The sequence below is a fragment of the Stenella coeruleoalba genome, assembly GCF_951394435.1.
Source record: "Stenella coeruleoalba genome assembly, chromosome: 11".
Classification (NCBI taxonomy): domain Eukaryota; kingdom Metazoa; phylum Chordata; class Mammalia; order Artiodactyla; family Delphinidae; genus Stenella; species Stenella coeruleoalba.
The window spans coordinates 8,052,028-8,078,616 of NC_137157.1; the positions used below are offsets into that span (position 1 = coordinate 8,052,028).

At 36.4% G+C, this 26,589-nt stretch overlaps 1 protein-coding gene across 1 annotated transcript; it reads left to right on the top strand.

Annotated features, from left to right (window-relative positions):
* Nucleotides 1-49: 49 nt before the first annotated feature.
* ST13 (ST13 Hsp70 interacting protein) lies at nt 50-26,499 on the top strand. Its single transcript, XM_079937539.1, has 12 exons — nt 50-298; nt 5,443-5,500; nt 7,591-7,666; nt 9,378-9,448; nt 13,870-13,936; nt 18,144-18,228; nt 18,350-18,460; nt 20,921-21,023; nt 22,137-22,253; nt 22,890-22,938; nt 25,044-25,177; nt 25,678-26,499. The coding sequence occupies exons 1-12, from the start codon at nt 189-191 to the stop codon at nt 25,804-25,806; spliced, it is 1,110 nt and encodes a 369-aa protein (XP_079793665.1). The 5' UTR covers nt 50-188; the 3' UTR covers nt 25,807-26,499.
* Nucleotides 26,500-26,589: the final 90 nt, after the last annotated feature.

Below are 26,589 nucleotides of genomic sequence, written 5' to 3' on the forward strand. Positions count from 1 at the left end.
CGGGCGAAGGACCCGGGGTCACGAGACCGTTGGGTGGGCGGAGCCAGCGGCCGGGGAGGTTCTAGTCTGTTCTGCCTCTCAGCAGCCGCCCCCTTTACGCGGTCACGCTGAGCTAGCCCGGGCTTGGGATCGGGCTGCAGCCTCTGCCGCGCCCGCCGCCTACTGCTGCCTCCCGCCGCCTCCGGACCATGGACCCCCGCAAAGTGAGCGAGCTTCGAGCCTTTGTGAAAATGTGCAAGCAGGACCCAAGCGTTCTGCACACCGAGGAAATGCGCTTCCTGAAGGAGTGGGTGGAGAGGTGAGACCCGGGCCTGAGGGCCGATGGGGGAGGGAACAGGGACGGCGGGAGGGGGAGCTGGGCCCGAGCTGGCGCGGGGCGGAGGAACCTGGAGCTCGGCGGCGAGTCTCGCTCCCTGGCGGCGACGTCGAGGGGCTCGTGGAGGATCGGGAAGCTTAGATGGTTCAGAGGCAGGGAAGGAAAAGGCAGAGCTGGGTTTCCTCCGCTCTGAGGTCGCCAGGGGTGTGTCTTCGGCGAAATACGGAGATGCAGATGGTTGCGGGCAGCAGGGCACTGTAGCCGTGAGGGGGAGGGGTGAAAGCGGCAAGACTTAGCTTTCTCATGGAGTTGTTTTTCTTGAAATCTCTGGTGTCCTGCTGAGGTCGCAGTGACACGAAGCAGCTCCTTTACGCACTGTGCCTTTAAAAAGTGGTGTGGTGTGTAAGTTATTTAATAAGTTACAATAAAAGTGGTAACTGTGTTTGATTACTTTTACAATTACAGCGATTCTAAGTGCGTAGAATTATTTTGGGAATCGCTTATTGTACCTCCGTAGTGGCAGTGCCATCACGCCAAACACTTTTAAAAAACTGAGTTTTCAAGGACCCACATGTTCACACGATCTATTCTTGTTATCTTTAACTTCAGAGTACGGCGCTACGAGCGTGAAATTAATTGGACAGGCATTGTGCCAGGTGCTAGCTAGGAAACAGTTTAAGTACAATCTATTTAGGGATACAGATGGATAAGTACAGAAATTCGTCTTGGTATTTAGCATGTAATAGAGATTAGTATTCTTCGTATTGAGGGGGAACTTAAGGGAGAAAGGGAACTCTTCCCCGAGATGATTCTTTAGAGTCAGTACTCCTGGTGAGGAATTTAAAAGAGATGACATACAAATTGCATCTCACGGTGATAAATAGCGAGTAAAAAGGGATAAATAGTGTAAAACAATATGACTTGTAAAAGGTACTACCCTAAACGTTGATTTGTTTATTTTAGTAACATTTTTATAGGGGAAGATGAACCAACGATTAGCCAACATTTGAAAGAATATTTCTTCCAGTGAGCTTGTTCTAACGAAGAAACTTAAGTTCAGATCTATCAACGTTGTCTGTGGTGGGATAGTAATTTTTTTCCTCTAGGAAGTTTCTCAGTCCTTTTTTCCCCCACCAGGTTTCTAGCTACTGTAAGATTTTTGCTCATGTTAATTTATGTAAAATTCTGAGAACACTTACAATTAGTTACTGTAGTAGCTTAATAACAGTTGTTAACAGTTAATAGCGTTTTGCAAATTGTGCTTTTTAACAGAAAAATTTTTAGGACTAGGAATTGAGGTCTAGATTTTAGTCATTTTCTCTGTTGAGTAACTTGATCCAGAAATGTCACTTACGATATTTGTATGCTTTTGTCCTCCTCTTAAACTTACTCATTGGAGAAAAGAGCCTACAATTAATAAGTTCTTAAAATTCCAGGTAAAGCGGACCTATACTGCAGGAAGAAATATCTGGCACCAAGAGTGAGCGGTATATTGCGTTGATACAATGTTATGTTCCACTCCTAGAGAGGTAGAGGACACTGAGGAAAAAGTTAACACGCATCCGAGAGCAGTGTTGTAACTTGTGCTGAAGTGATTGTGGCTGTGTAGAGAATTCCGATTTATGGTCTGAAAATTCTGTCAAGTATTGTAGTCTCTGAAGTGTATCAGTTCCTCTCTTTTCTGTCTTGGTATCAGTCTTCTTAAAGCAGTCCAAAGTTATAGGAGATAGGGTTGAATGTGGAGACTTCTAGGTCCAGTAATATTCCTAAACCTAATCCTACTTTTAGGGTTCCTCAAGTAGAAACCATCTCAGGTTTTCCTTTAGTCCATACTAAATTAGTCATGGATATCCAGGCTTAGACATTGAAGAACAGTCCATTTGCTTATTTGCCATAATTTCTACTATTGTTTATAGCTTAAAATTTTATTTGGTTTTAAGAATATATAAGTTTAATAAATTGAACAAGAGAAATATGAAGAAAAAAATTTTGGCCCAATAGTCAGTTGGAATCAGGGAGACTACATTCTTTCCAAGAAATAATGTTTTGGAATATTTTTGTTTTTCTAGGGGGAGAAGTATTTTCTGATGCTATTTGCTCCTATATCACAACTCGGTCTACTTTGTATCTTGCAGTTACTTTTATCCTTTTATTTTATGGCAATTTAAGATCAAAGGGAGAATCTTTGTATTCTAGTCTCCAGCACAGTGCATGCATGGCACATGGCTTTTCAGCAGATTTGGGTTTTTTTTTTTTTTTTTTTTTTGTGGTACGTGGGCCTCTCACTGTTGTGGCCTCTCCCGTTGCGGAGCACAGGCTCCGGACGCGCAGGCTCAGCGGCCATGGCCCACGGGCCCAGCCGCTCCGCGGCATGTGGGATCTTCCTGGACCGGGGCATGAACCCGTGTCCCCTGCATCGGCAGGTGGACTCTCAACTACTGCGCCACCAGGGAAGCCCTTCAGCAGATATTTTAAATGAAATGAACAGGATGCATTTGTACCCTCAGTGAATATAGCACCCAGTGTTTTGTACATGTGTGTAAGTAAATATAGCACAGAGTAGGTTTAATGTTACCAAATTAAGAGAATTATGGCTGAAGTCTTGTGTGGTCCCACATAAATGCCTATATTGGCAAAGTCCAGTTTGCCATTTTTGGCGGAGAACTATCTTGTTTTAAATCTTGGAAGCATAAAATGAAACTTCTGTACCTATAAATTGGTGCTACCTTCCAATAGTTAACTAGAATTTGGAATGTGAGAAACTCTAAATCTAGTTTATGAATAAACCCTCTTGGGTTTTCCTCCCAAGTTTTAAATTTTTTAATTTTTTGGAAACAGTTTCTAGCTTGCAAACAAAATGCAAGTATAGTACAAGGAAATTTTTTCCTGAACTATTTCCAACACTGTGTCCCCAACACCATTTAGGGTGTGTTTTCTGCAAACAAGGACAGTCCTCTGCAGTACAGCCATCAACTCAGGAAACTGATACTGATACATTAATAGTATCTAATCTTGAGAATTACATGTTACACTTCGTACTCATGTCTCTTCGTTCTGAAATAATTCTTCAGTCTTTCACTGATTTTCATGACCTTGGCAATTTTGAGTATTATGGGTCAGTTATTTTGTAGAATTTCCCTCAATTTGGGTTTGTCTGATATTTCCTTAGGATTAGATTTAGTTTAACACATTAGTTGGCAGGACTATCACCTCCCAAAGTTTTAACATAAATTACACTGTTAGGACTGTGTTTGGATGTCACTCTAAATACATTCTTGGATGCTGCATTTTGAAACTTAGGAAAAACACAGTTTAGGAAGTCTGGTGCCTTCATTAAAATTTAACTGCAAAGAACTGGTATTTGATTACTGTGCTCTTTCGAAAAGTTTTTCGGTAGAATAGAATTTTAAAGAATTTTGTCCTGTTTGTATGCTTGTTCCCTATCATTAAACCATTTCACTTTGCTGAATTGCTAGTTAGATGTTTTGGATTGTGTAATGATTTAATGATTGGCACACGGGAGCCATTTTTCCTTATCAAAGGTACTGAGTAACTGAAGATTTTTTTTGTTACTGTCACATTAAACAGAATGGGAAAGGTACACATTTTTCTTAATTGAATGGTACATACAAGAAATTGCAAATTTTGTTTCTCATTACATTTGTTCCTTTGCATTTATACTTCATGTTGGCCTTATCAAAAGATACTATTGAGTGAATAGGCAAGCCACAGGGTGGGAGAAGACATTTGCAACTTGTAAAACTGACAGAATGTGCATATGCGGAATATACAAAGAACACCTACAAACATGATAGACAACCTAATAGAAGGCTGGACAAGAGGTGAACTTTACGAAAAAGGTTTTTAAAATGGCCAGTAAATGTATGAAAAGAGATACCACTACACACCTGTTACAATAAGATACCACTACACACCTGTTAAAAATGCTAAAAATTTAAAAGATGGACAGTAGCTACAAATTACAATAAGATACCACTACACACCTGTTAAAAATGCTAAAAATTTAAAAGATGGACAGTAGCTAAGTGTGGAACAGATGAATTCCCATACACTGGTAATAGATGTGTAAGTTGGTAAAAGAACTTTGGAAAACCAATATCTATTTAAATCCAGTATACTCATACCTTATGTCCAGAAATCCCACCCAACTGAAATTAATGTAAGCATGGCTCTGATAACTCTAAGTTATAAAGAATCGACGCTTACACGTGTTTTGGACTAGGTTCCTTTCTGTTTTCCAAGTTAACATATCTTTGTTTTACATAAAAGTTAATGGCCTCTTTTTTTTTTTTTTTAAGGCACATGTTAAGTCTTTGTGATCTCCAGCTCTCACTATTGTGGAGTGCTCTTAATCCACTGAATTTTTTAATCACTGGACTGTTGCATGTAGCCCTTATGCTTAGAAGGAGCATATAACACTAACTCTTCATGGTCTTATTTTTTCCTTATTTTTAAGTTATTTATGTATAACTCACTTCGTTGGCCTGGAGTATTTGGGAAAGAAGGGCTTGCAAGGCCAAGAAGAAATTCTAATGGGTGAAGTTTAGAGGTGATAAGGAGAAAATCTTCAGTGTGAGGGGCATATGAATATAACCAAGAAGAACCCTTGTAGGTACTAGTCAGAGGAAACAAATGTTTTGAATCATTGCACTGTGACTTCGTATGGTTATTTTATAAACTGCCTATTTGAATTTAATTGAGCTATTCTTACTAAATGTCAAACTTTTGATTCAAAAATTCAAAGTTTTGGATTCGAGTATATCTACTGAACTCTAACAATTTGTACAAATGATTTTGTCATTGCATGTTTCTCTACCTCTTTTCCTTTTTCTCTAGGAATGGGCAGAGAAGCTGTATAATTAAGTTTACTAGACTTATTGAGACAAGGAAAGGGTTAGATTTTTATTAACCAGTATCCTAAAAGTAAATAAATTTTTAAGCTGAAAGAAACTTACAGTACTGAAGCATTCAAATGAGTTTACCCTTAAAGGTTTGAAAAGGTAACTATTTAAATATGTAACCTTTTTCTCAGCATAAATAAATGTTTCTTGGCTTACTGAATTTTAGTTTTCTAAACAAATATCTTTTCTTTCATCTTTCTCAAGCATGGGGGGTAAAATACCACCTGCTACTCATAAAACTAAATTGGAAGAAAATACCAAGGTAAGCTATGAATTTCATTTGTATGTTTAGTGATAAAGTACAATAAGGTTTCTTAGGGATGTTTGTCACCTTCTGCCCTCAAATTGCCATTCCTGATTTCCCCGAGAAATCACTTGGAAGTAACATCTTTGTAAAATTTCTATTTGGACATCAAATCTCTATAATCTGATTTAACACTGAGAATGTGGGGTTGAATGTTCACTATGTTGTATAGAGTAAGTGAGAATAAATGCTGGATATATGTTATATGCGTGACCTGTAAGTGGTAAGCTCTGTGTCTGTGTGCATTTGTAGTCTTCATCTTTATTTATTATTTTTTTTAGCCACTCAGCGCTGCTTGTGGGATCTTAGTTCCCTGACCAGGGATTGAACCTGGGCCCACAGCAGTGAAAGTGCTGGGTTCTAACTACCGGACTGCCAGGGAATTCCCATTCATCATTTTTGGTTGGTTGTTTTTTAGCACGTAGCATAGTGTTTTTGTAGGTACTTTATTAATATTTGGAAAGTAAATGAAAAAACAGCCCAAAATAGTTACTCTCAATTTTCTTTTCTGCCCTACCACCTGAGGAATATTTCTGAGTGTGGTTCATGGAGTTGCTTTAGCGTATTTGCCAAAAAGGTGTGTACAAACAGGAGGAGGTTGCTGGTATCTAAAGTTTAGAGATGGGGATGGGGGAAGATGTACTCTTAATGCTCCCTTGGGACTTCCCTGGTGGTACAGTGGTTGAGAACCCGCCTGCGAATGCAGGGGACACTGGTTCAAGCCCTGGTCTGGGAAGATCCCACATGTTGTGGAGCAACTAAGCCTGCGAGCCACAACTACTGAGCCTGTGTGCCACAACTACTGAAGCCCATGCACCTAGAGCCCGAGCTCTGCAACAAGAGAAACCACCGCAATGAGAAGCCTGTGCACCACGACAAAGAGTAGCCCCTGCTCGCGCCACAACTAGAGAAAGCCCGTGCACAGCAACAAAGAAGACCTAATGCAGCCGAAAATAAATAAATAAATTAATTAATTAATTTTTTAAAAAAAGAATGCTCCCTTTGGAATTCCTTTTTCTCCTATTTTCTGCCTTCATGTCTAAAAGGTTTTTTTCCTCAGAGTCTTCTGACTAGCTATCTTAAATTGATAAGAAAATTTGCTGTTTTATTATTTAGCTTATCTTTGAACAGTGAAATGAGAGAAGTTAAGTAAAAGCTTCAGAAGTAGTAATTCTTTTTTTGGTGAGTCAATTGTCAGAGTTTGGTAGATTCTGAGCCCTAGGTAAGATATTTTGCCATGTGATACATGTGTGAAGACAAAATTGTATTAACTTATATCTCTGCTAAAAAATTTTTATTTTGCGAAAGTAGTATGTGTTTGATTATGGAGAGTTGTGGACTACAGTGCCTGTTAAGGGTGTTACATAATATGTGGTATGTCCACTTTATTAGCTTCCTAAAATCCAAAATTTTAAAAATTCTAAAACTCATTTTCTAAATGGTTTGGATGAGGGACTGGACCTATACTTAATTAATTAATTTATTTTTATTTATTTATTTTTTTGGCTCCGTTGGGTCTTCGTTGCTATGCGCGGGCTTTCTCTAATTGTGGCGAGCGGAGGCTACTCTTCGTTGCGGTGCGTGGGCTTCTCATTGCAGTGGCTTCTCTTTGTTGCGGAGCATGGGCTCTAGGCGCTTGGACTCAGTTGCAGCATGTGGGCCCTACAGCACGCAGGCTTCAGTGTTGTAGCACGTGGGCTCAGTAGTTGCAGTGCATGGGCTCTAGAGCACAGGCTCAGTAGTTGTGGCGCATGGGCTTAGTTGCTCCACTGCATGTGGGGTTTTCCCGGACCAGGGATCGAACCTGTGTCCCCAGCATTGGCAGGCGGATTCTTAACCACTGTGCCACCAGGGAAGTCCCTTTAATTTAAAAAGAGAAATAAAAATAGAAAACAAAAGGTAGTTTACCAAAACAAAACAAGAAAGAGCATCAAGAACTGAAATACAGCGTATCTGAATAGTTTATACATAAATTGGTATAAATTAATAGCATATATGTTGGGTGTGATATTAAATGCTGATAGCATTGTTTGCCTTCCTTTTGCTAGGAAGAAAAAACAGATAGTAGGAAGGCGGAGGAAAACATAAAGACAGACGAACCATCAAGTGAGGAGAGTGATCTAGGTGAGGAGATGGTAGTTAGTTTGTATTCGATAATCTCATGATATGGTCCTGTGTTGATTTTTACTAAATTGACTAAATTAGTGCTATCTAATAGAAGTATAACGTGAGCTACATATGAAATTTAAAATTTTCTAGTAACCACGTTTTAAAAATTTAAAGCAGTTGAAATTAATTCAAATAATATATTTTAAACAATATGTAAAATGGTACCATTTCAGCATGTAATCAATATGGGAAAATTATTAATGAGCTGTTTTCCTTTTTTCATACTAGGTCTTCAAATCCAGAGTATTTATAGCGTATCTCAATGCAGATGTTACCTTTTTAATGGAAATACTTGATCAGTATTCAGACTTCATGAAATTTGTATTTGAATAAGTTGGGTCAGATACCCACGTTTTTCTAGACATATGTAAAAGTTTTCCAATAAATGAATCCAGTACCAAAAAATTATTTTCCTTTAGTACCTGCATCTGTGTTAATAAAACTGGTTCAGTTTAGAAGAATTGATGTCTATGCCATGGGCTTGGGGTTTTATTTGTTTGTTTGGTTTGGTTTTTTAGACTGAAAACTGATAAATTTCTTCATAAATTTGGAGATCCTTTGAGACTATAAATGTATACCCCAGTTATTAATTGGGCAGTCTCTTAATTCACAGAACCTATCTAAAAGTTTAAAAAAAATACTCATTTTTCAAATTTTCAAATTTTGAGTCCATTGATCTTTGGTATGTTAGAAAGGGTTTGTTGTTTGGGGGCTTAATCAGATCTTTTACTTTTTGTAAAATTTTTTTAGTCTTACAATTTTCTAACAATTACCATGACTAATATTTTTTTAAAAATTAACACCATCTAAAAGCATTTTGTGCAGGAATCAAGCTGTTTTATAATTAGAAAAAGTTACAAGCTCAGTTCCTGTTAAAAATTGATTAAAAATTTATTGTTGGATGTTAATTCTGATTTCAGGTAGCCAATTTTAATTTCATTCTTTTTTGACATTTGAGAGGAAACTGCTTTTATCACATTTACTCTTTGCTAAAAATGCCTCCTAATGTTTATTGTTTAAAAAATTTTTGATATATAACAGTTACTTTGTTTTGTTTATACAGTTGTCCATCATGAAGTTTGCAGCATAGCTCTTTGTAGTGCTATCTTTGGGGGTCAGTTCTGTACGAGTAGTATACTTTTAGTTTAAAATTTATCCATACTATGTTTTCAAAGGCAGAAAATGGTAAAATTAAATATTTTATCATGATTTACATCACAGTTTCACTATAACTTGTGCTATCTGCATAAAATATTTTTTAAAAAAACATTATAGTATATTGGTGTGTAGAACACAATATTTCAACTGAATCAGTTTGTTGACACTGACTAAATTAGTATGTCTGTGTAATATGTAATAGGAATAGAAACTATGCACTTGCCAGAGTACCTACTATAATATGATAATAAATACCTTGCATTATGTGACTATTAAAATGAAATATAATTTTACCAAAACAATAAGATTGTGTTTAACAGGGAAATATTTTACAGTGTACCAGTTTAAATAAAATTAACAAAGTAAAATATTTAAATTAATCTAGAGTAAAATGTTCAGTTCATCAGTTGCACTAGCCAAGGTTAATTCATTTTTAATAGCCTCATGTGGCTAGTGGCTACTATATTGGATAGCCCAGGTCTTATTTTCATTTTCTTAACTTCAACAGAAATTGACAATGAAGGTGTGATTGAACCAGACACTGATGCCCCTCAAGAAATGGGAGATGAAAATGTAGAGGTAAGTTCAATGGCTTATTTTCTGCTTGCTGCCAGGAATGTGAAAGCCTACCTACTGTAATAATTTTATGACATCTCTCTTCTAGGAAAAGCGCAAGTTGAATCTTTCTCTGACTTAAGGCATCTAGGAAAGCATTTTATTCTTTAAAATATTTGTGAAAATTCCCTTTATTTTTAATCGTAGTCTCTAACGATCTCTGAAATACTTGTATTCTGTTTACCTATTTCAGTTTGCATCTGGTTCGACTGCTTTTGAGACCATAGGGTTCATCTAACATTTATTTCTACAAGTGGAATTGCCTGTTAATGGGATATCTATCGCCAGTTTTCTAAAATGGTTTTGTCCCAACAAAAGATATTGCCGTCAAGGTGGTGAAAATCGGTTCTTGGGAGGGGGGCTTGAAAAAAACTTAGGTGTTAACAATGGTTAGTGGTACTCCAAAGGTCATAGCACATTCACATATATGCACTATATCTGCAATATTAAAATGGAGGAGGTGAGAAGTAAGAAAAAATTGCCTAAAAAGGCTCTTTGGGGGTTGATAATGAAACAAAGCTTGAGAAACATTGTAATATACTAATTGCAGTTTAAAAGATTGGTCCATATTCTCACCAGTTCTTGATATTGTCATAATTCATCTTTGCCAGCCTTACTGTGTGAAATGATATGTCCTTGTGGCTTTTAAGTTTGCATTTTCCTGATTTCTAATAAAGTTGACATATTCTCATGTTTATTGGTTATTCACAGGTGCTTGTGAAGTCTTATTCTGACTTTTCCCTTTTTTTTTTTTTACTGGTTCATCTCTTTCTTGCTGATTTTTAAGTTCAGTTTATATTCTGCTAACAGTTGATGCCAACAGTTTGTCGTCTGTGTGCTCCACATTTTTTTCTACTAGTTTGTGGTTTCTCTTCACTTTCTTTACATTGTCTTAGTATACAAAGTCTTTTCTTAAATATTTTAATTTTATTGGAATATAGTTGATTTACAATGTTGTTAGTTTCAGGTGTACAGCAAAGTAATTCAGTTACACATATACATCTATTAATTCTTTTTTAGAATATTTCCCATATAGGTTATTACAGAATATTGAGTAGTGTTCCCTGTGCTGTACAGTAGGTCCTTGCTGGATATCTATTTTATATACAGTAGTGTGTGTATGTTAATCCCAAGTTCCTGATTTATCCCTCCCCCCATACAAAATCTTCTAATATAGTTAAATTGAAAGTTCTTTTATATGCTTTATTACCTTAAGGTTATAATTGCTGTAATATATTGGTTTTTTCCTTCCGAAAATTTTATGTTTGCCTTTCACCTTTAACCATCAACACCATAATTGAAAAATCCTTTTCCTCACCAATGCCAAAATACACGGTTTCTGTATATGTGTGGGTCTGTTTTGGTATTTTCTTGTTCTACTTGTCTAATTTTTTTCCATGCACTAATGAAACATTGTTGTATTTAGCTTTATATTAAGTCTGTTATCTTGTAGGGCAAGGACCCCCAAACCTTTAGGAGTAATTTTGGTTGCTGTTGGCCCTTTGTTCATCCATATAAATTTTAGAATCAGATTGTTATTCCCCCTCCGTTAGAATTGCATTAAACCTAAATTAACAAATGGAGGAGCTACATCTCCTCATTGTTGAGATTATCCATGAATGTGATGTCTGTTTTATTTTTAGGTCTTTTTTAATGTCTTTAAATAATTTAACTTTTTCTCCATAACGAACATAAATACTTTGTCAATATTTGTTAAAAAAATTAATCATGTTCTATTTATTGATGGTGCCGTTCATCTCGGTGTGTCTAGGTTTATAATACTTTTTATTTATCCTACTTGGGATTTACTGGGCATCGTAAATCCTAGGGTTAACTTTTTTTAGCTCTGGAATATTTTCAGCTAGTATCTCTTTCAAAAATGGCTTCTTTCCCATTCTCTCTACTCTCATTCTGGAGCCGTAGTTAGATACAGACTTTCATTATTAAGTTCCATCTCTTTATCACTGACGAATTATGTATGCTTTCTTTGTCTAATCAGCTGTTCCATTGATGTTTGAATTTGAATGCTTGTTTTTCATTTTGACTTTCTCTTTGATTCTTTTTAAAGACCACTTGGTTATTTTTAAGTCTCTTGCTCCTTACTCATTTTCAGAACTTGCATTTATTTTCTTAAACACATTAAATTCTTTATCGGACTGTTTTGCTGGTCTTATTCTCCTGTTATTTTTCCTGACTCTTGCTCATTGAGGTACTTTGTTTACTGTAGTTTGTGTGTGTGCGTGCGCATGCACGCGTGTGTGTGTTGACCATGAGTTCTTGTAAACTTTACCTGTGGAAAGGTTTTGAGGCCTGAGTAGAAGGTGTGTTCCTCCAAAGAGAGAGATGTTTGCTTCAATCAAGACGCTGAGTCGGTGCGACCAGCTCAAGGATCACTTCAGATTCTCAGCATGGTTTTTTCATTGCTTATTTAACTACAGAAGTAATGTGAATTCCAGTGCAAAGGCTGGCTTGTGGTTATGAATTTTCAGGGGAGATTTCTTTTTCTTCTCTCTATATAGGTTTCCCTCTTTGGGACAGGTTTATTTTTGATATACCATTATGCCTGCAAGTACAGGCATTTGGGGTTCCAGATTTGTTTTGGAGGATGTCTGATTAGACAACATACATTTGTTTCACCTGAATCTAGACTTTGTTTCATGTGTCCTGCACTATCTTCAAAAACAGAATTGCAAGGTCACCCAGCTTGACACCTTCCACAAGGGTGATAGCAGATGGAGCACTTGGCACCTGGCTGGATTTCAAGCCTTCACTTTATTTTGCTGTTTGAGGATTTCTACATTCTTAGGCCAAAGATGGCTTTTATTGATAAAAGGTGTGTTTTAGACTTGTTCAGAGTATCATGTGCATCATATTGCCATAAACTGAGGTCGTCTTTTTGCAAATTATCCTGGCTCTGTAGGATGTCTTACTATGTGGAAAGTGTGTTTTCCTTTATTCTTTTAAAAAGTTTTAGTTTGTCCAAAACTTGTAGGGATTTTTGTTTGAAATGCTTTGAATTTATTGAGTAACTTGGGGGTAGATTGATACAGTTGATAATTTTTTCATGAGCATGGTATATATCTGTGTCCTTTAATAGAATTTTATCTTTTCCCCTGCTCCCTCCCATGAAAGTCTTGTGTGCTCTTAGAATGGTATCCTATTCTATTATATTTTATAATTGTTGCTGATGTGGAAGAACTCTGGGTTTGTTTTTTATGTTGCTCTTGTATTCTCTTGTTGTTCTCTTCAGTAAAGAGAACTTTACTGAATTGTCATAGTAGATCTAATAGCTTGTCAGTTCTATTAGATTTTCTAGGTATGTGTATAAAGACAGCTGGTATTTTCCTTCCAGTTTTTAAACGTATCAAATCATTTTCTTAATGATTAGCCAGCACCTTTAGTAATATTTTACAGTGATGGTGATAGAGTGGATTTTTGATTGTTAAAGAAATCGCTTCTTGTAGGAGGTTTGCTGTACGTTTTCGTTATTAATGATCATTGTACTGTCAGCATCTTGTACGGTGTTTGTTCTATCTAGTATAGGTGCTCAATAGATGTTCATAGGACCAAAAGAATGAGACATTTCTAAGATTCAAGCCTCTTAGGAACTAGCTTTTCCACTTGTGGGGAGACTGGGTTTTAGTACAGGTATACCTCCAAGATCTCTTTGTGAGTTAGGTTCTAGACCACCACAATAAGGTGAGTCACACAAATTTTTTGGTTTCCCAGTGCATGTAGGAGTTATGTTTACACTATGTTGTAGTCTATTAAAGTGTACAATAGCATTATGTCTAAAAAACAATGTACATACCTTAATTTAAAAATACTTTATTGCTAAAAAATGCTAACCATCTGAGCCTTCAGCAAGTCATAGTAGTAACATCACAGATCACCATAGCAAATACAATAATGAAAAAATTTGAAATACTGGAAGAGTTGCCAAAATGACACAAAGTAAGCAAATGTTGTTGGAAAAATGGCTCCAGTAGACTCACAGCATTGCCAGAAACCTTCAATTTGTAAAATTTGTGCTGTCTGCCAAGTGCAATAAAATAAGCTGTGCCTATACTTGTGAATAACTAGAAAGAATTTGGTAAAAACTAGGGCAGAAAAACCTGCTCGGATCGGGATGGAGGGAAGCAAAAGTCATGTCTAGGGCAGAGTATACGGAATGAAATTTATTATTTAGTATGAAAGATTAAAATGTATCCTGTAGGATTTCTTACTAATCCTTTATTATAATTCTCCTCTTTGTTCCCTTGAGACCAGAGAAAAATGAGTGGAAATGGGGGTTGTGACTACCACATCCCTAAGAAAGTCCAAATTGTTTCCTCCTTCCCTTTGCTTTTCTTCTACTACTTAGTTGATATTCAATTTCCCCTTAGATAACTGAGGAGATGATGGATCAGGCAAATGATAAAAAAGTGGCTGCCATTGATGCCCTAAATGATGGTGAGTGATTTTTTTTTTTTTCTCTTTGCTACATTTCCTATAGTAGTCTGGATATTCTCTTCTCTACTTCTCTGCTGCAGTAACTGTTAATGGTGGGAAACTGGAAGGGAACTTAAATTTATTGAGTATATGGTACTGGAGAAGAAAGCATCCTGTCCTCCACTCACCCCTTTCCCGTTAATAAAGAGGCTGAAATCACTCAGGTATCAATTATCTTCCCTCAGGGCGTGTACAGATCCTGATTATAACTCAAAGACTGTACTTTCCTGACTATAGTCTAGTGTTTCTCCACTGACAGGAGGCTTTGGAACCTTCTTTATAATAAAAGCCTGATGGGAAAACCTGAAAAAAAAGTAATAATAAAAGCTGAAAGGTTTTCCCCCAAAATGGTGTTAGATCGATGATCCTCGACTTTTTACATTGTAACACCCTTGACAAATATTGTCCTTCAATACAACACTCTTGTTCTAGTTTCTGCATGTTAGAACCCCTTCAGAAAATCCTATCAGAGTGGGAAAGTGCTGGTAGTATTAAGTATTATGTTTAATTAGTTAAAATTTATAAGAACAAATTATTTATTAACTTGGGTACTGTGCAAACCCCTTTATAGCTGTGTGGTGTAGTGTGTCACAATGCCATCATTGAATAGATGCTATTGTATGATGCTGTTGTGCATTTGTACTTCATCCTTAGACTTAGAAGATGACTAAAGTTTTATTTTAGAATGAGTTCAGTATCGATTGCTGTTCAGGTTCCTTTTCATTGTAATCCCACCACCTTCTTAGCTTAAGTCCTTATATGTTTATACTATTGCAGTTACCTTAATAGTTTGTCTACCTGACATGTCTTATATGTTTATACTATTGCAGTTACCTTAATAGTTTGTCTACCTGACATGTCTCTACTTCATTGCTTTCTATTCACTGCCCCTAGATCATTCTTATTTAGAACTTGTTTTTATTGGTGCACACTCCTTTGCTTGTAACCTGTGACTAACTTTTGCATACATTTTGAAGCTCATCATAGCATTGGACCCGCTAGAGTCAGATCCTGTATTTTGCCTTCCCAGCCTTATTCTTTTTGAGTATTAACCTTCCATTCCAGCCAGACCTCACTTTCCTATAATGTTTCTTTACTTGTGCTTCTCTGTAAAGCTCTTCTTCACCTATTTCAACTTTTAAGTTGTACCCATCAATTCATCCCAGCCACTTCTCTTCCTGACCATTCCTTTTCCACACTAATCTTTTCTTAATTTCTCTACCACCTAAGATTTCTATTTACCTAACATATAATTGTGCCTTCTACATTTCTGCCAGCTTTATTATATTTTAATGTGCATTATTTCATTAAAATCTCATACTAGTCCCATTTTACAGATCAGTGAATAATCTGAGGGCTTAGAGGGGTTTTGACTTGCCCAGGATCTTACTGTGCCATACTATCAACTCATTATTTTTGTCACTTATTTTGGCATATTGTATTTTTTAAAATTTACTTATATATTGTCTAAGCAATATTTAACAAAGTGAAAATGAAGCAGCCACCACCTAATAAATCACATTTTTGTTTTTCCTTATTTTTTTCCAAGCTATGTTGATGTGTAAATATAGCCTAGTTCTAATTTTAGAATAGGTACAATTTCATGGTGTATGTTACAGGGATAAAACACTAGTATTATAAGCTAGGGATTGTAGGTTCAGGCCCCACCTGGGGTCGGAGAGACAGGAATATAGTTAAACCCTGGGTTTAAGGAGCCCAAGTTCCTGGGTTTGAATCCCAGCTCTGGGGCTTACTAGCTACGTAAACTTGGAGAAGTTACTCTCTCTGCCTCTGTTTTTGTTCCCTCCCTTGTAAAATATGGATAATAATACCTACCTAATAGAGTCATAAGGAATAAATGAGTAAATGTGTATATAATATGCCTAGAATAGTACCTGGTACTAATATTAAGGTACTGGTACTTTTCTTATTAAGACCTTAGTGTTTCCAGCTGTCACATTATTAGAGGTATTTCTGTTAGGCTTTTTAGTTTAATATATTTATTCGACAAGTATTTATTGAAGGCTTACCATGTTCCAGATGCCGGATATACAGCGGGAAACAAAGCAGACCAAGTTCTTTACTTCGTAGACTTTATATTTTGGGAGAACAAAAATAAACAAATTTATAATATAGAGTTAGGTGGTAATTAGTGCTATGAAGAAAAATAGAGCTGAGTAAAGGGATAGTCAATGATGGAAGCTATATTTTTATATAAGGTGGTCAGGAAAGCACCTGATGAAGTGCAGGGAGCAAGCCGTGTAAAGAAGCGCTTTTGGGGACATAGGGGAGAACAAATACAGAGGTTAATTGGGAGAGCATTGGGGGCAATTACGTGTTCAAGGAATAGCAGAAAGGCCAGACTATCTGGAGTGTGCTGAGCGAAGGGATAACAGTGGTAGAGTTGAGGTCAGAGAAGTGCTTGGGGGGTGGGAGATGGATGGTGGGAAGGTGGTGAGGAGGACAGGTGATTGACAGCTCACTAAAGAACTTAGTAGATCATGCTAAGGATTTAGGATTTTATCCTTGATTATGCAAAGCCGTTGAGGGTTTTTTGACTAGGAGGATTTCATAGTGAGAATTTACTTTTGAAAAGGATTATTCTTGCTACTCTGTGTAGATCAGATTTTAGGGGCAAATTAAGGGTATGTTCATTGGAGAAGTAGAAGCCAAGACATGAGTTGGTGTGGCAGAGGTATATTAGGAAAATACCTGTGAGGCAAGGTGGGGGAGCAGGGAGAACTGGAGGAGTCTGGGAAGACAGTGAGGCTATCATGTAGGTCTTACCCTCTGTAGGAGAGATGGAAGGTTGTGTAGGAAAAGTCTTCAACGGTGTGTGTGTTTCTAAAAGTCTAGGCAAGCCAAGGTTGCCCATTAGAGGAGTTGCACGTCTCACAAGAATGGGCCTACCTGGGTATCCTTCCTGTATTCAGTCATTAGCTGGGAGCAGCTTATGGAATATAGCCTTGAGCCTAGAAGGCGGCGTTCTCCAGCAGTTGTGCTCGCTGCAGCAAATCTAAGGTGCATTTTCATGACTCCACAGAGGGAGGGAAGAAATTTTTGTAGTCCAGGTAGCTAATGATGATAGCTTTGCATTGGGGCAGAGTTTCCCAAACTTGCTCTGTTTATAGTGTCCTCACCATTTTCACTTTTTTCACAGCACTCCTAGGCCAAAAGAAATACATAAGAGTTTAGTTTATAATGTAGTTAGGTTCAAACAATTTAGTAAGTATCTATGTCCTAACAAGTTAGTGATTGTTTGAAAAAAATAATACAAATGGAAAGAAAATATATTTAATTTCATCCTTTAATAACCATGTTTATTTTCTAGTGAGCAGTGGATATATGTTGGGCATTAAACAGCTTCTCAGATCTTGGAATCAGATTGGACATTGCCACCCTCACTGCTCCACATCTCTTTTTCTACAGTTCTTGCTTTTGTATCATAGAAACAACTTAAAAATTAATTTTTGGCTGCATTAATTAATATATTAATAAAAATTAATTAACTTTTGGCTGGGTCTTCGTTGCTGTGCGCGGGCTTTCTCTAGTTGCGGTGAGCGGGGGCTACTTTTCGTTGCAGTGCGCCGGCTTCTCATGGCAGTGGCTTCTCTTGTTGCAGAGCATGGGCTCTAGGTGCGTGGGTGTCAGTAGTTGTGGCACGTGGGCTCAGTAGTTGTGGCTCGTGGGCTCTAGAGTGCAGGATCAGTAGCTGTGGTGCATGGGCTTAGTTGCTCCGCGGCATGTGGGATCTTCCTGGACCAGGGCTCGAACCCATGTCCCCTGCATTGGCGGGCGGGTTCTTAACCACTGCGCCACCAGGGAAGCCCTGTCCTTTTAACTTAATGGATACAAGAAAATGTAATTAATAGAATAAAATTGACTTATCCTTTGATTTTATCTAAATTTAAAAGCCAATGAGTCCTACCAAGAATGTGGTATTCTAATATTTTTTAGGGGGGTTATGTTCCCCAAAATTGTCTGTCTTGAGTGATTTACAGTATAGGTATGGTAAAGATTTTGCTTTAAAGAGACAGTTTTGTATGTTAATTCAGAAACTAGTCTTACTAGGCTAAAAGGGAAATGTGAAAGGCTAATTAAAGAGACCAACAGTTTTTATTAATATTTTTTATCCACTATTTCTCAATAAACTTTTGTTTCACTTTAGGTGAACTACAGAAAGCCATTGACTTGTTCACAGATGCCATCAAGCTAAATCCTCGTTTGGCCATTCTTTATGCCAAGAGAGCGAGGTGAGAATTCTAAATAAAAACTGATTTCTGCTTATTTGTTTAGATAGAATTGCTTCTGTGGCAACCCCCAAAAAGTTACTGTTTGAAATGAATACTTTTTAATATCATACTTATTTTTTAGTGTCTTCATCAAATTACAGAAGCCAAATGCTGCCATCCGAGACTGTGACAGAGCTATTGAAATAAATCCTGATTCTGCTCAGCCATACAAGTGGCGAGGGAAAGCACACAGGTAAATAATGAGACTTAGTTATTTTCAGAGCTCTTTAAGTTTAAATCTGATGTTTTAATATACCTTATTTTAAAAAAAAAATGGCGGGATTTCCCTGGCGGCCCAGTGGTTAAGACACTTCGCCTTCTAATGCAGGGGGTGTGGGTTCGATTCCCGGTTGGGGAGCTAAGATCCCACATGCCTCACAGCCAAAAAACCAAAACATAAAACAGAAGCAGTATTGTAACAAACTCAATAAAGACTTTAAAAATGGTCCACATCAAAAAAAATATTTTAAAAATTGCCTAAGGATTTAATTTTAATGTAATGCATGCTCAATATGTAGAATTGAGAGAATGTCATAAGGAACAAGTAAGAAAATAAAAATTCTTTTCACTGCTTCCATTCAGTGAATACCAGTGTTAACAGTTTTTGGCCGCATATAGCCAAATGTAAGGTAAGGATTTTTCTCAGTTATCGCCAAGAAAAGAGAGTGGCTTTATATCAGTGTCTTACAAACTTTCTGTTATTTTCAGACTTTGTAACTTAACATTAAACAGCCAATATATTATGGAAAAAGGAATATACTAGCTTCAGACTACTTCGATCACTGCTAGGTCACTTGAAGAGTCAGATAAGGGGGAAAATAAAGAGGTGAATTTAACCCAGATCAGTAATCAAACCTGGAACCAAAACTTAATATACAGATGAGTCTTTGTGGTTTGGGATGAAATGTCCTGTGCTATTTACATCTTACATGGATTGAAAAGGTACTGTGCTTCAAGTGTGGATGGAAATGAACATGAATATGCTTGGGACCATCTGTATTAGGTGACTCAAAAAGTAGCTCTAGTGATTATGAAGACAGATGTCAAAGGTACAGGTAAAAGATTGGAAAATTTATATTAATGCTCTCTGGGTATATGAAAGGTCATGCATTGCTGTTGATTGTCTTGAGATCGACCCCATTAGTCTTTGAGCATTTCTTGGCCTTCTGGTATAAGAACTCATCTTGTACTTTAGCTTGGAATAGACCAGGGACTTCCCTGGTGGTCCAGTGGTAAAGAATCTGCATTCCAATGCAGGGGACGCAGGTTCGATCCCTGGTCAGGGAAGTAAGATCCCACGTGCCACAACTAAGACCCAATGCAGCCAAAAAAGTAAATAAATAAAAAATAAATTTTAAAAATACACTATATAACATCAAAGAAAGCCATTAAAAAACAAACAGCTTGGAATAGACCATTTCTCCAGAAAATCTTGGTTTGTTTTATTGGGGATTATTTTGTGGAAACTGAAATTTGGCCACTAGGTATGTTTGTTGTTTCCAGGATATCGTCATTGTCATTTCAATTAACAGTCAGAAAAAACCTTTAAAAATAATGATTTTAGAGAAAGAAATTGAGAAATTTTGAGTTTATACCGATATTCTCAACTAAAATTCAACATTAAATGTTTTCCATTTTGTATTTTAGACAGTATTCTCCTAGAATCATGCATTAAAAATAATATACCCTTTAAGTAAAGTTTATTTTGCAGTTCTTTCTTATCCCTAGGATATATCTCACTTAAGATATACAGTCAGAATACTGGTTTAAAAATTACTTGAATTAATTTTTCCTGTATGGTTTATGTTGTCAATGTGATAAATAATTAGCCTCTTTTTATTTGTTTGTATTCAGGGTTTGGGCTTGCTTTATTTCTGTCCTTTCTGATTTAATTTTCTTACTTGAGTTTGTAAAACATTTGCATGTTTAAAACTGAGTTAATAGGTATAACCAGAGAAGTCTCATTTCCATTGCTATCTCCTCTACTCCATATTTACCTATCTCCATCAGCCTTTAGTTTCTGATCCATCTCATCTCTCCTTTTTATTTATTTATTTTTTTGCGGTACGTGGGCCTCTCACTGTTGTGACCTCTCCCGTTGCGGAGCACAGGCTCTGGATGCGCAGGCTCAGCGACCATGGCTCACGGGCCTAGCCACTCCCCACGGCATGTGGGATCTTCCCTGAGCGGGGCACGAACCCGCGTCCCCTGCATCGGCAGGCAGACTGTCAACCACTGCGCCACCAGGGAAGCCCCCATCTCTCCTTTTTAAGTAATATGTGCACACATGTTGTTTTCTATCCCATATAGAAGGTAGCATGCTGAATACGCATCATGTTAACCCTGTTTTTAATGAGTTGAAAGTTGTGGCTCTATATAATTTTTTAAAACATCATAATACTGTGAATTAAAACAAATTTTTAAAAGCTTTTAAACATTTTTTAGTAGAACAGCTTCACAGTTACCATAGAGGAAATTTAAACTAAATTTTTATGGAGTGGAACATACTAATTGAATTGGTTCATGAAAATTTGTAGTTGAATATCTAAACCTTTTCTGTAACAGTCCTTTTTTATAATAAGGAAGTAAGACACCATGCTACATAAGTGAATATGTGTAAAAGGCTCCAAAAATTACTTAAAATCTGTTTCAGACTTTTGGGCCATTGGGAAGAAGCTGCCCATGATCTTGCCCTTGCCTGTAAGCTGGATTATGATGAAGATGCTAGTGCAATGCTGAAAGAAGTTCAACCAAGGGTATGGTAAAGTAGAGAAGGGAAAAGTCATTACTAATGGCTCTAGTACTTAACTCCCTAGCAGTAAATTAACTGCAAAACAGATGCAAAGAAACAATCTTTGGAAGTTATAATCTGTAATCACTTAAATTTGTGTTGAACTCAGGAAATCTCATTGGGTTTTCATGCTTTAATTTCTCATGCAGTATTACAGCAAGCTATGTTATTTTGTTTGCAACCCTGCAAAATTATAACCAGAAGGTTAGAAATGGAAAAGGGGCATCAAGTTTACAGCAAAAGAACAAATAGAAAATTTATAAAATGCAGCCCAAGATTGAGTCTGGTTCTCATTTCTATCTAAAATTGTTAGTTAAAACAACTTAGTGCGTTTACATGGTAAATCTTTCAGCTTTGTGGGAAGTTCAAGAATTTACTATCGGAGGCTTTAAGATGGTGGACGTTTTATTGAATTTAATCTATCAGATGATTTGATTTTCTTTCTTTTTGTAACAGGGCTAACTCAGCAAGGTTATCGGATGAGATATTCTAGGACACAAGGTTTTTAAAAAATAATCATAAACAAGCTAAAATAATGGTTGAATATGAATCTCTTACGTTTATATTATTCTGTGAATAAATACTAGACTCCAAATGTTTGGCATGGACTATGTACTAGTGCCTGGTACATATTTTCTCTTGATTGTTATAGTTAAGACTAACATACTTCTCCCTGCCCTCTCATTTTATTGATGAGGAAAACTTCAGTATAGTTAGACTGTGGGAAGTAACTGGTATGTGTGTTCCCAGTCTCTGCCTTCCCATGGCAGGTATCAGGCAAAAATTGTCATGCAATTTGACATCTGTTTGTCATCCTTGCACTAGGTAATTGTTTGAAATTTTTAACACTTTTCTCTATCTTCAAATCCCAGCCTCTTTTCTTTGTTTCACAGTGGACTTGTTAAAGCCTGAGTTAGGTCTTTTTCTGTAGGGTAAATCTAACCCATTTTTCACAACTATGTGTTGAATTAAATCTCTCCACAAAGAAAAGTAATTCTTTAATAACAAAACCATTGATTTGTGCTGACCTTATTCAACTTTCAGAGAAGACATTTTTCTGTGGCTGTTACTTCCCTAGGCCCAGAAAATTGCTGAACATCGGAGAAAGTATGAGCGAAAACGTGAAGAGCGAGAGATCAAAGAAAGAATAGAAAGAGTCAAGAAGGCTCGGGAAGAACATGAGAGAGCCCAGAGGGTAAGGTTTCTATACTTAAACCATTAAAGCAAAATATAGTAGATGAGACTTTTTTGGATATCATTCTAATTCCTGGCTCTTGTTAAATAAAAAGAGCTGGCTGCAGTTCTGTAGGATAGTGATACTACTTAAAGGAAGTTTTCCTTCCCTTCATTGCTTAGTCTTCAAATTCTCAAATGAGTTTGTATAGCACCAATTTATATCCTTGTTTGTGTTCTCCTAAAATCAAGACTTTTTCCTGATCAAGTAATTAATTTAAAACTTGGCAGTATTATTTGCTTTCTTTAGGATGCAAGCCCTGATATTTTAAGTTTTATGATTACTTCCGTTTTAATAGTGGATTCGTAGCTATTTAAAATTGACTCTAGTTATTTTTTAGTTTTAGTTACAAATCAAAAATATTACTTGAAATCATTACCAAAAGTAATACCCATTGAGAATCCAGTTGAAAATTGTTTTTTGGGAGATGGGGTGTCTCCTTTAGTCCAACATTGCCATTTGAAACTTGTCAAAACTTCTAAGTCCTCTAACTAGCTTATTTTACAATTTTTTTCATGGTTTTGCATGGATAAGGTAGGCGTGGACAGCAGACTTCCCCCTTCTTATTATATAATTTATTTCCTGTTTGTATTAAAGGAGGAAGAAGCCAGACGACAATCAGGAGCTCAGTATGGCTCTTTTCCAGGTATTTTGAAAGAAAAATTAAAACTCTTAATATTGTAAATAATTGGATAATATTCTGATTTGGAGGCTCAGGTATGTATATTGTATTTTGTACCATTAGTCCCTGGAACACTGAGTCTTTAGAATGTCAGCCTCTATAAAGTTTCATTCTTGTTAAAAATTTTGTTAGTGGAAATACAGTATATTATTTTCCTCATATTTTGAGTAGTATACTTTTTAAAAATAGATAAAATTTACTGAGGTCTGAGCATTGTATTTTATTAAAAGACTATAAGAATTTATTATGATGTATTAATTAGAGTATTCCTAAATGGCTGTAATGGAATTTTGTTCTATTATACATTGATATTCATGAGGATACTAGGTAAAAGCATGGAATCATTAAGCACAAAAAGTTCTGCATCCAGTGTAGAATTAATATATCAACACATTCTTCCCTTTCTTGCAAATGTCAAGTGATCAGAAATTACTAGTGAGGCAAAGCCTTGAATGATAGCAGAGGCCTATACGATACAGGTAGAAGAGCTGTTAAAAAGGCACTCAGAGAATGCTTCCTTAATGAGGCAGTGTGAAATTTACGTAAAGAGAAGAGAGGTTTTTTTTTTTTTTTTAAGTTTGTAATTGTAATGGGGGATCAGCAGCTGCAACTAGCTTTCTTGTAAAGGTTTATAGAGGCAGCTGCACACCACTTATGCTTCCCTTGCTTAGAATTTACCACATGGTCAGAGGCTAGGAAGGGTAGCCTCTAATCTGAAAGGTCATGTGCAAGCAACTAAAAAAAAAAAAAAAAAAAAAAAAAGGAAGGAACATACATTGGGGATGACTTGGAGAAAAAGCAAGAAAATAAATTTTAGCTCATAGCTTACTTTCTGTTTATTAGATAATATCTTATATCAGGTACCTTTGTTTTAGAAAATGACCACTAATGTGGACTAGTACTAGAGATAATTTTTTGTTTTGTGGGTTTTATTATATGGATTTGACAAGCAGACTGGCTAACTTTTGTTGCCTTGGGTCAGTAATTTTTGTAGAAAGTAGTTTTAAAAAGTCAGCAGTAGCATAAGAAGCTAGAAGTTGTTTTCAGGCCCCCGATTAGATCTCCTTATCTGTGATTGTTAGTTATTTATGGGCACGTTTGTATTGTTGAGACAGATGGAAATCACTGTGTTATAGGTGTTTCTTCTTTATGATAGCTTTATTTGTAATGACCCTTGATCTGTAGATTAATGTTACCTGTATTTCTTTTTAGGATGTCCCTATGTTGGTGTTAATTGTGATTTTAGGATATCTCCAGTGGACATAAAGGTTTATGGTAGTGAAAAACTGAGTAGAAAAGTTTGGGTCTGTAATCTAAAAATATACTGGGAGAATTAAATCTTTTTTACTAGAGCATTGTTTTCAGTGTAAAAAAGAGACACCAGGACTGCTTGTTAAAAATGCAGATTTTCAGTTTTACTTTCAGAAAATTTGAGGCAGTCAGGGTGGAGATTAAGATCCACAGCTTTTTTTTTTTTTTTTTTTTTTAATTTTGGCTGAGTCCTGCAGCTTGCAGAATCTCAGTTCCCTGACCAGGGATTGAACCTGGCTCGCGGCAGTGAAAAGCACCAAATCCTAACCACTGGACCACCAGGGGACTCCCAAAAATCCACAGCTTTTTATAACAAGCATTTCAGGTAGTTCTTGAAGGAAGCAGTTAGCTTAGGGGAATATAGTTTTTTGGGGAAAAAAAAAAACTAAACTCTTATGAATTAACTTTAAATTGAAACAGACAAATAATATTAAAGAATGAGAAGATAAGATACAAGGTGACTTAGGAGACTTTTTAATTTTATAATTCCAAGGGACTGTTAGTTTTCTCTCTGAGGTAAGACTAGTTTTCTTTTTAAAGGTTTGTTACTAGGAAAAACATATTTACAGCCTTATTTTTAAATAATTAATGTTAAAAATTATGTCTTGTTACATCCAGTTAGAATGTTCAGACTACTTTGTGTCTAGTAGCACACTTGTGCTTTGTGCATGCACATGTGTTATTTTAATCAGGAGGAAATAGTGTACTCAGACTGCTTGGGAATATGCTTGGTACAGATCTTTCATTTATTCTTGTAGGTGGCTTTCCTGGCGGAATGCCTGGTAATTTTCCTGGAGGAATGCCTGGAATGGGAGGGGGCATGCCTGGAATGGCAGGAATGCCTGGGCTCAATGAAATTCTTAGTGATCCAGAGGTTCTTGCAGCCATGCAGGTAAGACTTGGAAGAACAAAGTTGGACTTTATATCACTGAGGCATTTCTTTCATAATTCTATGTGGAGACAGGTTAAGGTTACTCTGTTGGCCATATTTTATTGAGCTGAATTACCAAATAGCTTATTATGCAGTTGTGACATTCATGTTCTTTTTTTCAGAATGAGCTTAAGTTTTTAAAAGTGGTTTATAGGGAAATACTCTGTAATAGTTGGTAATTATATCCTGTTGTCCTTTTCTTTGTATCAAAATTGTATATCTTTTTTTTCATTGTCTGAAGTGACATCATTGAGTTGGAGTTGGAAGTACACATTAATAATGTTTACGCTTCAGGGACTTGTCCAAACCTGAGTTGACTTAGCCATGACAAATTTGAAGGTCTGAATAAAGAGATAGGATTTAGGATAACAAAATTGATGACCCATAGAACATTTTTTTCATACTAAACATATATATATGTATACACATATATATATACACAGACACACCTTTCTTTGCAGGATCCAGAAGTTATGGTGGCCTTCCAGGATGTGGCTCAGAACCCGGCAAATATGTCAAAATATCAGAGCAACCCAAAGGTTATGAATCTCATCAGTAAATTGTCGGCCAAATTTGGAGGTCAAGCATAATGCCCTTCTGACAAATAAAGCCCCTGCTGAAGAAAAAGCAACTTAGATCACCTAATGGATGTCGCAATAATACAAACCATTGTACCTCTGATCTTCTCATGAAGAAAGCTGGGGTGCTTTGAAGATAATCCCTACCCCTCTGCTCCAAATGCAGCTGAAACATTTTACAGTGGTTTGCCATTAGGATATGCATTCAGATAATGTTTTCTTACTAGAAATTTAAAACTTTAAACAATTTTTAAACCTTAAAAATATTTAAAACGAGGGTGTGTTAATCCCTACATTTTTCTTTACTAATCATTTTGGTTTTTTCCTTTGAATTAGTTAGGCAAGGAAGATACTTCAGTATGGAAGATTTATTGTTCAAGTTTGAGTGAAATAAAGATTTATTAGTGGGAAGCAAATGTAACATTTAAATAGATGAAGTTTGAGTTGGATATATGGTCACTGAGGCATTTTGATTTGTCTTTTTAATTGCTTTATTATTATTTTTTTTAATGATTTGCTTCCATGAAACTATTGGGACCACCAGTCTTGCAGTAGGACCTGGGTAGGGACTGGAAGTACTTGGCAGGGCAGCAGTAATCTTACTACATTTTATATAATGTGTACCCTTGTGCAGATTAACTTAAATCTTACACTGTGGTGAAAGGATGATTTTTATACTGCTGCAGTAAAATTGGATTACTTCGCTCTGTTCTTGTCTGATATCTAAAATAAATGTTTCACATTTCCACACAGGGGAAATAAGGGAATACTTTTCTTTTTGTATTTCTATGTTTA